This window comes from Hyperolius riggenbachi, chromosome 4 (genome assembly GCF_040937935.1).
Source record: "Hyperolius riggenbachi isolate aHypRig1 chromosome 4, aHypRig1.pri, whole genome shotgun sequence".
NCBI lineage: Eukaryota > Metazoa > Chordata > Amphibia > Anura > Hyperoliidae > Hyperolius > Hyperolius riggenbachi.
In genome coordinates, this window is record NC_090649.1 from 462,809,387 (window position 1) to 462,823,732 (window position 14,346).

General features: G+C 46.1%; 1 protein-coding gene across 4 annotated transcripts in view; it reads left to right on the top strand.

Moving 5' to 3' along the window:
• Positions 1-14,346, top strand: part of TMEM63A (transmembrane protein 63A) — a 90,613-nt gene that overhangs the window by 37,556 nt on the left and 38,711 nt on the right. For all 4 annotated transcript variants that reach the window (XM_068232832.1, XM_068232833.1, XM_068232834.1 and 1 more), the window contains 4 exons: positions 4,082-4,295; positions 4,487-4,566; positions 6,423-6,471; positions 11,516-11,553. In XM_068232832.1, coding sequence (XP_068088933.1) covers positions 4,098-4,295; positions 4,487-4,566; positions 6,423-6,471; positions 11,516-11,553 — 365 coding nt within the window. In that variant the 5' untranslated portion in view covers positions 4,082-4,097. The remainder of the gene's footprint in view (positions 1-4,081; positions 4,296-4,486; positions 4,567-6,422; positions 6,472-11,515; positions 11,554-14,346) is intronic.

Below are 14,346 nucleotides of genomic sequence, written 5' to 3' on the forward strand. Positions count from 1 at the left end.
GTTGAAGCGCTGAGCAGATGCATTCCCACCACAGACTTTGTGGGAAACGCATCCGCTTTCCAGAAAAAATAGCACAGGTCAGGTGATCTCTGCGGAATGTTTGATTGCTGAGAGTTTCGAAGCCAATGAAAATAATGCCTGGCCTCCTAGAATGCTTGTTGGTTTGGGAGTCCACATATCTAATCAGCCTAGGCTAAGCATCACTGGGAGAGGGGGGGCTACATACTAATATACACCAAGACATGGATAAAGGAGGGGTTTCTGAATCTGAAAACTACAGTAAAAGTGGGAATCCTGAATAATTTACTACATTCTACAGCATGTCACTACAGGGCCTCTTTAAAGGATAACAGAACCGAAGGGGTCTGGTAAAAATGATACAGTGTGTAGGGGGTAAAAAGTACATACCGGCCGCTCCTCCTGGCCCCCTCTGTCTGCCGCCGTTCTTGCTGTATACACGCCGGTGTCCGGCGACTTTGTTGACCTTTGCCCCGGACATACTGCGCCCTGTGTGCGCAGTATGTCATTCCCTCTTCGCTTCTGGCCGGCGCATAGTTAGAGGCTCAGAAGCACGCTGATACTGCCGTCTCCTCCGTGCTGCGTGTGCACTCCACTAAACCAAGCGTCACATGATGCGTCACGTTATGATGCTTGGTTTAGTGGAGTGCACGCAGCACGGAGGAGATGGCGCTGTCAGCGTGCTTCTGAGCCTCTAACTATGCGACGGCCAGAAGTGAAGAGGGAAGGACATAAGGCAAAGGTCACCAAAGTCGCTGGACACCGGCATGTGTACAGCAAGAACGGCGGCAGACAGAGGGGACCAGGAGGAGCGGCCGTTATGTACTTTTTACCCCCTACACACTGTATCTATCATTTTTACCAGAACCTTTCGGTTCTGTTCTCCTTTAAGCTGTTCTGCTTATTAACCACAAAGGACGCCACACCCTTCTAAAGGTGGGTACACACGTCAGATAAAAGTCTTTGGAAAATGAAAGATCACAGACCAATTTTACCCCCTTCCATGTAGTATGAGAGCCATACTCTACACAGTCTATTCTATTGAGCTGAACTCCTCATCAGATAGAAATCTTTGCAAGATGCTGCACACAAAAATGCTGTACACATGCAACAGATCAGTATCTGCAAAATGCATTAATAGTCTATATCTGCAGATCATCATACACACCTTGTTTAATGGACATTCATCTGCAGATCAGACAATTATCTGAAGATCCAACCTGGTGGATCTGATCTACAGACAATTGTCCGTTAAACCAGGTGTGTATGAGGATCTGCAGATATCATCGACTATGAATGCATTTTGCAGGAACAGATCTTTTGCAGGAACGGATCTTTTGCAGATACTGATCTGTTGCATGTGTGCAGCATCTGTGTGTGCAGCATCTTGCAAAGATTTCTGTCTGATGGGGAGTCCAGCTCCATAGAATAGACTGTGTAGGTATGGCTCTCATACTACATGTAAGGGGGTAAAATTGGTCTGTGATCTTTCATTTTCCAAAGATAAAAATCTGACGTGTGTACCCACCTTTAGGCAGACATGGAGTGAGGCCAGTCACTGCTGGTAAGAGTTCTGTCATGCTGAAAGTGTATTTTGCTCCATTTCCTCTGGATAGCCCAGTGGTCTCACCCAGTACGGATGTACTCGTACACGGCAGGAGCGTGGCCACGTGTAACATACCCGACAAGCTCTTATCGATTAGGTATAGGGGGGCCCTGCACTGGAACGGTGGTCGGCAGAGGATCTGGGAGGCCCTGACTCTTCAATAAAAACATTTAAGCTAATGAAAATCTATTAAAAATAAAGATTATAACAATAATATAAACACTCCATATTTTATCAATCATTATAGTGACTGAGCACTGATTGGGAAAGCCTGTTTTTTGACTGTAAAGAGGAACTTTAACCAAGGCTTGAACTTCATTCCACTCAGTTGATACCCCCTTTCCCAGGACAAATCTGTTCCCTTTCTCAAATAGATCATCAGTACGTCTGTGTGGCTGATATTGTAGTGAAACCCCTCCCACAGTGTGATGTCATGACCATGGACCCGACAGTTTGCTGTCTGTGAACCTCCTTGCATTGTGGGAAATAACGGCTTTTTCCAACTGTCAAGCAAGCAATATCTCCCTCCCTGTGCATAGAACTCTCAGTACCGAGCATTCCATACAGATTACCTGGCAGAACTATAAATGCCGCTGCCTGTGATAAGTTTCAGAATGTAAATTTGACAGGAAAGCTTTTACAATGGGCAAACACTGACTAAATAATCTGTAAATAGATATTGTAAAAAATAAGCAATTTTTTTACATTTTCACTACTTAAAGGACAGGAGCGAGGTAAGGGAAAAAAAAATCAGGATCTACTTACCTGGGGCTTCCTCCAGCCACTGGAAGGCGACTTGTCCATTGTCGCAGCTCTGCTGTCCCGGGATATCCTCCGTTGCAGATGTCGATCTCGCTAGGTCGGCATATTCTGCACCTGCACGAGCGTGTGGCTGCGCTCATGTGGTCTGGAGAGTTCTGCGCCCTCCAGGTCATGTGATCGCGAGCGGTGCGTCCACGAGCTTGCGTAGGCGCAGAAGATGCCGACCTGGTGCATCTGCAACGGATGGGACCCTGGCACACCGGCTGGGAGAAGAACTGCGGCAAGATACAGACCGGCTGCCAGGGGCTGGAGGAAGCCCCAAGTAAGTAGATCCTGTTTTTTTTTTTCTTACCTCGCACCTGTCCTACAAGAGGGAGTCTCATTCACCTCCCCACAATTACAATCACATGCAGCTGCTACAACACCTGCTTTGGAAAATTGACTGAATTTTTTTTTTTATTTTATTCTCTGTAAAAGTGTACAGGAAATGTGTCACTGCTCTATAAATGAATAATTCTGGTAATAAAAGTGTTTGGAAGGGGTTAGGGTTAGGCGGGAGCAGGGCGTGAGGTTAGGGATAGTCTAGTTGGGCGTTGAGGGGTGAGAGCAGGTCACCTGGAAGCAGCAGCCATATAGAGATCAGCATTAAAGGATACCCAACCTGGGACATGATAGACATGTGTATGTACAGTGCATAGTACACAAATTACTAGGCTGTGTTCCTTTTTTTTTTCTCTGCCTGAAGGAGTTATACCTCAGGTATGTAAGTGGCAGTTCTGGTCTGAGTCAGGACTGAGTCAGACTACAGCGTGACCCTCACTGATAAGAAATTATAACTATAAAACACTTTCCTAGCAGAAATGGCTTCTGAGAGCAGGAAAGAGATAAAAAGGACCAATAGTTCATAGAATTTAACTCTGGCATACTTCAATGAATGTGTCATTGAGCAAAAAACAATAAAACAGTAAAAACTTAAAAAGTAGATTTAAATATAAAATGAAACTGTGGAATATCTTAAAAAGTCATTTTTAGGAGGAGGAGGAGGATAGATACAATTGTTTATTTCATTGGTTTATTTTCACCTCGGGTGTCCTTTAAGGTGGCTTTGCATTACTCGATGTATGGGCAGATCGACCATGAGATAATCTCCCTCTGATCGCATCTGCTGAGAGAGAGTGATCTAGAGTGCCCACACACTGCACAGCGACTTCCAATAGATTTCAGCATTGATGCCACGTGGTACAGGTACTCATGGTGACAGACACTGGAGAAGGCCAGATGAGCCTGCAACACTGCACTTGGGGGTGGGGGGGACACAATACTGACCAGGGGTCAGTCAGTCGTTGTGATTTTCGAGCATTTGAGAACGATCCTTTTGACCGTTTTCAAACTGAAATCGGTCGAAAAGTCGATCAGGCATCCATGTTGCGGTACTAAGTTTCTTTGAATTTGATAAAATTACCGAATTAAAAGGTCGATCGGTCCACAATATGTATGGGATCCCTTACACAACCCACCCTACTAATCTGCATGCAATTATACATACTGGGATTTATGGGAATGCCCGCGCCGGGGGGCTCTGGACATGCAGATGGCACCTGAAATAAACATATTATTGCTGAAGTTTATTGTTTTGATTATGAAAGCAAAGTTACCCTCAGAACCTTTATCTGACTTTTTTTTTATTTCTTCCAGACCTCAGACGAGGACCATGTGGTTCTTCTCATTTCCGTCTGGTCACAGCTCCTCCTCCTTCCTCAGCTGGAGCGACATCCGTATAGGGAACACGTCAAACCCAAACCAGACGCAGCCATACTGTTACAGCGGGCGCTCGGGCAGCACGGTGCTGCAAGGCGTCACATTTGGAGGAATACCCACAGTCCTTGTGCTGGATGTCACATGCTTTGCGGTGAGTGTTATCATTTATTATTAATGAATTAAGTAAGGAGTCTGTGGACAAGGCTCCCTAGTGATCCTGGGAGCGCACCCTAAGTGGCTTCAGCCCTGAAGTGCTTTGAGTCCGCCAGGAGAAAAGCGCGATATAAACGTTCTGTGCTGTTCACATAAAATACATATAATTCATGTATACTTGTGTTGCAGCTGCTACTACTGATCTTCTCCATCATTCGGAAGAAGTTCTGGGACTACGGCCGCGTGGCGCTGGTGTATGACGCCGACAGGTACGATCACCCTGCCGTGAGATATCACATGACCGCAGGGAAGAGAGAGGTCACCATTGTTTTCTGTTGCACCAGAGAGGCAACAATCACACCACTGTGTAGCTCAGAATGTATCCCTGCTCTCACAGGCCAGCATTGTTCTCCATGTGGCCAGGCCAACATCTTATAGTCCTTTATTATTACAAATTGTTTTCACTGGCTCCTGAAATGTTGACGGACAAACTGCTTTATGAGTTTCCTCTCTCCACTTGCATGTGACAAGCTGAAGCCACGCCCCCCTGCTCATCAATAGGCTGCCGGTAATTTGGGCCAGTACACACCAAAAACCTCTAGCAGATCTGCCAAACACTAGAGGTTTTTGAAACAGATTTTCAGAGCGGTTTTAGGGCCCATTCACACTAGAGCGGTTTGGCGATCAGCAAAACGCTCAAGCGGTAGCGCTTTTTAAAGTGCTAGTGCAATAATTACCTATGGGCCCGTTCTTACTTGGGTGATTTGCGTTAATCGCCGGTGATTAGCGCAAATCGCCAAATGCAACCCTGTAGCCTGCACCATTTTCAGGCGTTTTTTCCAGCGATAGCATTTCAGTGCCATAGAAGCGCTAAACATGATCGCTAGAAAATCGCCAAGTGCGTTTAGCAAGTGTGAATGGGCCCTTAGACATGTTTACAAAGGTTTCCTAAACATGCCTAGCGGTTTTTGGAGCGTTTGTGTGTAGCAGATTTCATATATTGTTACAGTAAAGCTGTTACTGAACAGCTTCTCTAACAAAAATGCCTGGAAAACCGCTCTGATCTGGCGTATTTCAGAGCAGTTTTCCACTTTCCTATACTTTAACATTGAAGCAAAAACACCTCACAAATCTGAAAAATGCTGCAGCCCCCGAGTTTGCGTTTGTGGAAAAAACAAACCGCTCTGGTGTGCACCAGCCCATTGTAATACATTACCCAAGCAGTTTTCAAACCGCTAGCTAGCATTTTTAAAAACGCTCCATAACTGCTGTGGTGTGCACCGGCCCTTAGTCTTTAGTATGTCCCGTGAGTGGGGTTTTAGTAGGCAGAGCAGTCTGACCCGCCCCTCCTGCCACATTTGCCTTATTGCAGCTCCCATGTGACTTAAAGGACCACTCCAGCAAAAAAAAAGTAAGCCGTTAAAATCTGACAGAATCGACGGGTTTTGGAATAGTCCATCTCCTCATGGGTGATACGTCAATTTTTCTTTGTTTTCAAATTAATTTCCCTAAGCAGCAGTTGTTAATTCTAACTGCCAAAATAGTATGCAAGTGAGTATGGGTACTGGCTATTAAACTGCTGTTCAGGACATGCTTTTGAAAACAAAGAAAACCCTGAGAATTCCCCATGAGGAAATGACCTAGTAAAAAAAACCTGTTGGTTCTGTCAGATTTTAACTGCTTACTTTCTTTTACTGGAGTGGTCCTTTAACCTTCCTGGCGGTATGATTATTTCTTTATTTTAGTGTCTGAAAGCGGTGCAATTTTGTCACAGGCCTTTAGTTCCTAAAAATCATACCGCTCGATTAGATCTGCGGCAGCCCTGCACATTACACACCTCCGACGGATCCAGCTCGGGATTACCGCTCGGAGCTGAGGATTTCCATACCGAGCCTGACTCGGTGTTATCGCTAAGGAGGTCAATGTGAGCCACGCAGCTTTTTGTAGCAACCAGGGCATCTCAATAGCACATTTAATATGCATGCCAACAATGTGGCTCATTAATAAAAAATAACTTCAGTATTACCTCTTCTTTTTACATTTAAACGTTTAGAGGTGGGGGAGAGAATACTTAGCAATACTGTTCCAGGGATAGTGCTGATGTTCTGTATTTCTCTCTGAACAGGTCCTATGAAGCAGTGTCCCCAGCTAATGAGGATCTGGAGAGGGACAAGGTACGTACGCCAGAGTCAGGCATTCTTGCAGACACTTTAGCATTGAGACGTGACATGGTGAGACAGAGCTGCGAGATTCCTGAATGCCGAGCTGATGCAATTCTTAGGAATATTAGTGCCTATGTGATGCATGTATCACTGAATGCATGTCTGCTACTTTCAGCTTCTTTAGTTCCATTTAAGGGACACTTAAAGGGACTCCGAGCTCACAATAAAAAAGAAAGTTGAACTCACCTGGGGCTTTCTCCAGCCCAGTGCTGGTCGGGAGGTCCCACGACGGCGTCCTGGCTCCTCTCCAACACCCCGATCCGGAATGGCTGACAGGCCGCAGCCCGGGCGACACTCTCCCGAGTGTCGGGCTGCTCCTTCCGCGTATGACGCGGATGCCGTCACACGCCGGCCGCCTCGCGTCATCACGGCGGCCGGCGTGAAAGTACTGCGCATGCGCGCTTTAATCGCGCATGCGCAGTACTTTCACGCCGGCCGCCGTGATGACGCGAGGCGGCCGGCGTGTGACGGCATCCGCGTCATACGCGGAAGGAGCAGCCCGGCACTCGGGAGAGTGTCGCCCGGGCTGCGGCCTGTCAGCCATTCCGGATCGGGGTGTTGGAGAGGAGCCAGGACGCCGTCGTGGGACCTCCCGACCAGCACTGGGCTGGAGAAAGCCCCAGGTGAGTTCAACTTTCTTTTTTATTGTGAGCTCGGAGTCCCTTTAAGCCAGGAATTAAAAATCAGTTTTACTTTCCTGGGGTTTCTACCAGCCCCCTGTAGCCATCCCGTGTCCTCGCAGTCACTCACGGAGCCTCCGCTCCCCCACCGCCAGCTAGTTTCGTTTTCGCTGACTGGCCTGGCCACGAGTATTTTTTTCTGCGATCCCATCCGCAATAGTGTCCTGTGCCTGTGCAGGATGCTCTTGAGGATGGGAACGTGAAGAATGAGACACGTGGCCAGGCCTGCGCAGGCGCAGAAACCCCACCATCTCCCTCTCAGGGCCTGTCAGCGAAAATGAAACTAGCTGGCGGCGGGGGACTGGAGGCTCCTTGAGTGACTGCGAGGACACGGGATGGCTGCAGGGGGCTGGTGGAAGCCCCAGGCAAGTAAAACTGATTTTTTATTTCTAGCTGAAAGGGAACCTAAACTGATAAGGATATGGATTTTTCCTTTTAGAATAATACCAGTTGCCCGACTCTTCTGCTGATCCTGTGTCTCTAATACTTTTAGCCACAGCCCCTGAACAAGCATACAGATCAGGTGCTCTGACTGAAGTCAGACTGGATTAGCTGCATGCTTGTTTCAGGTGTGTGATTCAGCCACTACTGCAGCCAAAGAGATCAGCAGGACTACCAGGCAACCAGAATTGTTTAAAATGAAACATCCACATCCTCTCAGTTTAGGTTCCCTTTAATCTACTTACAGCCTCATTTGTTAGTGATTCTGCTGGAAAGTAATTTAATGCCTAGTACACATGATGAGATTTCCAGGCAGGTTTCCTGCCAGATCGATTATTTCCAACCTGTCCGATCTGATTTCCAGTCGATTTTCCATAGAAGTGAACGGAAAGTCAATCGGAAATCAGATTGGACACGTTGGAAATAATCGATCTGGCAGGAAATCTGCCAGAAAATCTTATCGTGTGTACCTAGCATAAGGCGGCTCAGCTTTAAATTGGTAAAATAGATAAGACGAACCTCCCTCTGTCCCCTGAATCTGATTAGAGAGAGATCTGTTGGCTGCCCATACACCACAGGCCGATTCCTGATTGATAACCGCGTTAAATCTGAGTCCGCCGCATCTGCCATTCCCCTTGTGTATAAATGTGCATGTATGTGTGTGTGTGCATTTATACATTACCTGTCCTGTATTGCAGAGCCCATCCATCTTCCGAATCCGCTACTCTTTCATTAGCCTTATACATGCCGCCGGCGTGGCACGTGTGTGATGTCACCCGCACAGGCGTGCTATGTTCCGGCGGAGGTGTATAAGGCTAATGGAAGAGCAGCGGATTCGGAAGATGGATGGGCTCTGCAATTCAGGACAGGTAATGTATTAATGCACACATGTAAGCGCACATTTATACATTAGGGGAACGGAGGTTTCGTCGTGTTCATCCTGATATCGCTCACTGTTACCGCCTTGCATAGATTTTTATCTGTGCAGATAAGGCAGTAGAAGACACTGGCGGCTCTCCTTAAAAGTCACAAAAATCACTTGTCTGGCTGAACAAACACTCCTGATAACAGGAGAATGCTAAAAAGGTTAAAGGCTCATCATTCCGTTTTGTTGGGAGCTGGATGAACCGGATTTTACATCACACTGTTATGGCACCTGGTTAAAGGGAAACCAAAGTCAGAGGGATATGGAGGCTGACATGTTTTTTTTTCCTTTTGTAAGAGGGATTTTCAGCCACAAAATCAAATTCCATCTCCCCTCCCACATTCCTGGCAAGGGCAGTTCAGTGTGACATGAGGCTGAAACCTGATCTTGCTGTGCTCACATGTTTACAAAGCAAGCTAGCTATGACAGAGGAGGTTCTAGGAGGGAAAACAGAGTGAGAGGAAATCACATCAAGATTGACGTCAGTCAGGGGGAACCAAGATGGCTTACGCCAGGAACAGAATTCTCTTTATTTACTATATAGCATTCACTAAAAATAAAACATGGGCAGTACAATACATCTGTTATGTAAGTAGAGCAAATAGTGTATATATATATATTTTTTTTTTTTTACTGGCATAGTATGGCTGACCCTGCTGCTTTAACCACTTGCCGACCAACTGATTTCCCATTGATCTGTGCTGGGTGGGCTCTTCAGCCCCCAGCACAGATCGTATGGCAGGCAGGTCGATCAGACTTCCCCCCCTTTTTTCCCCACTAGGGGGATGTCCTGCTGGGGTGGTCTGATCGCCGCCGCTCTGCTGTGCCTTGCGGGGGGGGGGCTCCTTAAAGCCCCCCTCCGTAGCGCTATTCCCGCCTCCCTCTCCTTCCCTCCCTCTCCCTGGCTCTGTGGGCGGTACAGGACGGCGATACGTCCTGTACCACCTCTGATAGGTTTCAGCCTATCAGACGGCGGCGATCCCCGGCCTATCAGAGGCCGGGGATCGCCGATCTCCTTTACGGCGCTGCTGCAGCGACGTATGATGTAAACAGCGGGATTTCTTCCCCGCGTGTTTACATTTCGCCTGCGAGCTGCGATCGGAGGCTCGCAGGCAGTTCACGGAGACACCCTCCGTGAACTGACATGGAACGGCCGCTCCAACGAGTGGCCGTTTCCATGGAAACCCGCAGACAACCAGTTTACGCCGATCTGCGTTAGCTGGTCGTCAAGAGGTTAAAGAGTAACTGCCGGGCATAAAATCAAAAATCAATTCTTTATTTTTATTTGGTAAACAAGTAATAAGGATGCTAATCAGGCAATCCAAATGTTAAAATCACTATTACTTTTATTGTTGATAAATTATCATTCCTCAGTTTACATGACTCTGGTACACAGAAAATTTGGTACACAAAAGAGAAGTTGCAGGGCATTCTGGGTTGTCTTTTTTTGCTTCCCTACTTCCCCTCAAACTTAACTAATAAAGCCTGATTGGCTGAAGCTTCTTTCCCTCCTGTTTTCCCCTCCCACACCTCTGTTCCTTTCTTATTGGCCAAAATTTGATTTAGACCGTACTGACCAGAAAGATCAGCAGCACTGCCAGGCAACTGGTATTGTTTAAAAGGAAATAAATATGGCAGCTTCCATAGGTCTCAAACCTTGAGTTTCTTTTAAGGAATTAGTAGCGCCTTGGTAGACTGCATCCATATACTTTACTATGAAAGCACATGTGAAGTGTGTATAGATGGTCAATGAGAGGCTTATAATTCAGTGTTGATGCAAATGTTATGCTAATTTATTCAGCCTGGAAATGGGCCAGATGAGCTGCTGTAGTTGCCATTTTCCAAGCTGCATGTGTTTACATAAAGTTATCTATATCAACTGGGAATTACTAAAATCTCATTTCCCATCCCTAGTTAAAGAGGCACTTAAGTGAGGAAAAAAAATTGAGTTTTACTCACCTGGGGCTTACCTCAGCCCCCTGCAGCTGATCGGTGCCCACGACGAGTCGCTCTGATGCTCCGGGTCTCGCCGGCGGCCACTTCCGGTTTCGCCGTCAGGACCCGTCAGGCTGGGGAACGTGGCTCATGCTACGCGTTCCCAGCCAAAATAGCACCCCTATGCGGCCATATGTCCGCATACGGGTGCCTATGCGGACATATGGCCGCATAGGGGGTGCTATTTTGGCTGGGAACGCGTAGCATGAGCCGCGTTCCCCAGCCTGACGGGTCCTGACGGCGAAACCGGAAGTGGCCGCCGGCGGGACCCGGAGCATCAGAGCGACTCGTCGTGGGCACCGATCAGCTGCAGGGGGCTGAGGTAAGCCCCAGGTGAGTAAAACTCAATTTTTTTTCCTCACTTAAGGTTCACTTTAAGCATGTATCCTACCGACTTTAAGTGAAACCAATCTCTATGGTTAAAGCTCGTTCTTCCCTTCCCAGAACTGCAGTGAAAATAATTTTAATGAATAAAATAGCTTTTTGTTTGCAAATAGATTATTTAGTCAGTGTTTGCCCATTGTAAAATCTTTCCTCTCCCTGATTTACATTCTGAAATGTATTTATGGTGGCGGCATCTTTAGTTCTGCCAGGTCATCTGTACGGAATGTTTGTTACTGAGAGTTCTAGGCACAGAGGGAGATATTGGTTTCTTGGCAGTTAGAAAAAGCCATTATTTTGCAACGATGTTCACAGACCATAAACTGTCAGGACCTTGCTCATTACATCACACTGTGGGAGGGGTTTCACCACAATATCAGCCATACAGCCCCCCCCCCTGCCCCCGATGATCTATTTGAGAAAAAGTAAAGATTTCTCGTGGGAAAGGGGGTATCAGCTACTGAATGGAATGAAGTTCAGTCCTTGGTTAAAGTTTCTCTTTGTCAGAGAATAGGGGTGCAGTCACGTGACCTCCACTTGCTGTACTGATGTTCCACCTGCTGCTGTTTTTCAGGGTTTCTGTTCCTGGATATCTGCTCCCTTCCACATGCGGTAAGTTGTGACAGTTACGTTCATGCTTCGTTACAGGATGCCAGAACTGAGAGGAATGTTATGGAAGGTGCCATTCTTCAATCCACGTTCCTAGCTATCAAGCTAAGCTCCTGCCTTCACTGGTGTTGGAACCACACCGGGAACAAGCAAGCAGACACTGTAGTCAGAATTTGTGGAATTTGGTCACATGACCCCCTAACAGCAGTTAAAGGGAACCAGAGAGACGAAGCACCCTTGTGTATTTTACCATATATATCAGTAAGAACATTAGAGAAAACACTTACCATGCTCTCGGTTTCATCCTCACTGCTAGAAGTGTCTGTTATCAACTGTGATAAGAATCCCGGACTGAGCATTCAGTCTGGCTTTGCAGGGAATAATTATAGCCGAGTCATTATAGCAGAGCCACAAGGGGGCAGGCTTGGGCTTGAAAAGACACCAGAGAAGACAGACTCGGCTATAATCTTTCCATAGCTTAGCTAGACTGAGTGCTCAGTCGGGGATTCTTATCAGAGGTGATAACAGGCAGATTAAACAGAGAACAATGAAACAAAGAGCAGATTAGGTGTTTACTGTCATGTTCCCACTGATTTATAAGGTAAAATACAAGAGGGTGCTTCATCTCTGGCTCTCTTTAATCAAGTTGAGCTGTGGACTCGCTGTATGATTTTGTAGCCTGAAATGAAAGTTTAGGTACAAAAAGACTCTGATGGGCTTGCAGCGTAGCAAAACACTGAGTGGCCAAAGTTAGTGACACCCCTTATTTGAAAGTAAACTAGTCCAACAGTGAGGTAGAGTGACGTGGCAACGCAGAGTTTCTTCTATAAGCAGCACTCGGCTTTGGACGATGTAGTTATCGCTGGTGCTAGCATCTCTGAAAGGATGACTCTTTTAGGATTTTATCACCCAACAGTATTTCGGGTGTTTAGAGAGTGGTAGTTGTGGAAAAAAAAAACTTCTAGCGATAAGGACTATTCAGGTCGAAAAAGGCTGGTAAACGAGAGAGGTTGAAGGAGAGTAGCACGCATAGTCCACAGCAACAAAAGGGCAGGAGCATGACAAATTACAGCTGGATTTAATGCAGGGTTTTCACAAAGCATACCCAATTGCACAACAAAATGGACTTTGCAGAGGATGGGCTTTAGCAGCAGGAGACCATCAAGAGTGCCTTTGGTATCACAGAAAAATAGGAAAAGATGCCTGTTTTGTGGATCCTTGCCTCCATGCTTGATAGGTCTCAAATTAGTTTGAGGAACATCAATCAGAGTTTACTGCTTTCATGGCCAGCTCAGTCACCTCACCTGAATCCTATTAAGCATTTGTGGGACAAAGTCAAAAGATGACTTCAAAGCTTGGAAACGCCACCATCCAATCTGACCTAACTTAGAGCTGCCATTATGTAAGCATGGGCCAACATTACTCAGGAACAGTATCAGCATTTTGTTAGTCCACCTTCAGCTCTGATCAGTCTATATTCTTCTTGGCATGGACTCAACTCCTTATTGGAGGTTGTCTCTAATTTTTGGCCACTCAGTGTATATCCTGCTTGTGAGAGGGAGAAGGTAGGGAAAACAGATCACTTCCCAACACAGGAAGCAGGGCTGTGGAGTCGGAGCAATTTTGGGTACCTGGAGTCGGGGAAAAAATGCACCGACTCCGACTCCTAATGAATTTAAACTGTACTTAAAATAAAAAAATATGATAAAATGTTCTATTTCTCAGATAATAGTCATCATAAATAATTTATACATACAGTAATAGCTGTGCTTAGTCCACAAATATAAAATAAACCAATCAAAAATTAGTTACTTGTGCTGCTTCAATAAAGCAGTCCCGTATTTTCAAAGTCAGATATACATATCTGATTGTGACTGTATATATGATGTGTACACAGGAATCTTTTATATATACTAAATAACGTCTATGCTGTAAGAATAAAGCCTGATGTGTAGCTGTGTCACTAATAGAGATGGTCAACGAGACGGAAATAATTCTGTGTTGATGCCGATTTATGCAAATGTCTGCACTCCCTTTGCTCATAATATCAAAATAATTTGATATGTTGTTAAAATTTGGTTTGGTGACAACAAATTAAAGGGTAACTGAGACGATGAAAAGAAAAATTTTATACATACCTGGGGCTTCTTCCAGCCCCCTTCAGACAAATCAGTCCCTTGCTGTCCACCTCCACCACCTGGATCTTCTGCTATGAGTACTGGTAATTCAGCCAGTCAGCGCAGTCCAGCCACGTGCCGCTCCTACAGCCACGAGCATTCTGCACCTGCACAATAGTGCTGCGCAGGTGTAGTATGCTCCCGGCGGCGGAGTGTGTGCATGTGCACTACACCAGACTGGCTCATGTACCTGGACTCCTAGCAGAAGATCCAGGTGACGGAGGAGGACAGCAAAGGACTGATTAGCCTGAAGGGGGCTGGAGGAAGCCCCAGGTATGTACAAAACTTTAATTTCATCTGTCTCAGGTTTACTTTGTTACACAGTAGTACTATACTGTACATATGCACTCTCCACAGAGCTGCAGGGAATCCACTGAGAATGTTGTGCACATTGAACACAGAGGTGTTGTCTATCACCCATAAACCTGGTTTAGATTGTGCATGAAGAATGTGTAATAGAGGAAGAATCTCCTCATTCTCCTGCAGCTGCACATCACTCTTACATATACCCACACTTACATTGCCTAGGGCCTGATAGATGTTCTTTGATCCTGTCTGTACCTTCTACAAGTACTCTTACCAAGGACTAGTTTTAGTCTATGACTAAAGGGAATAAAAT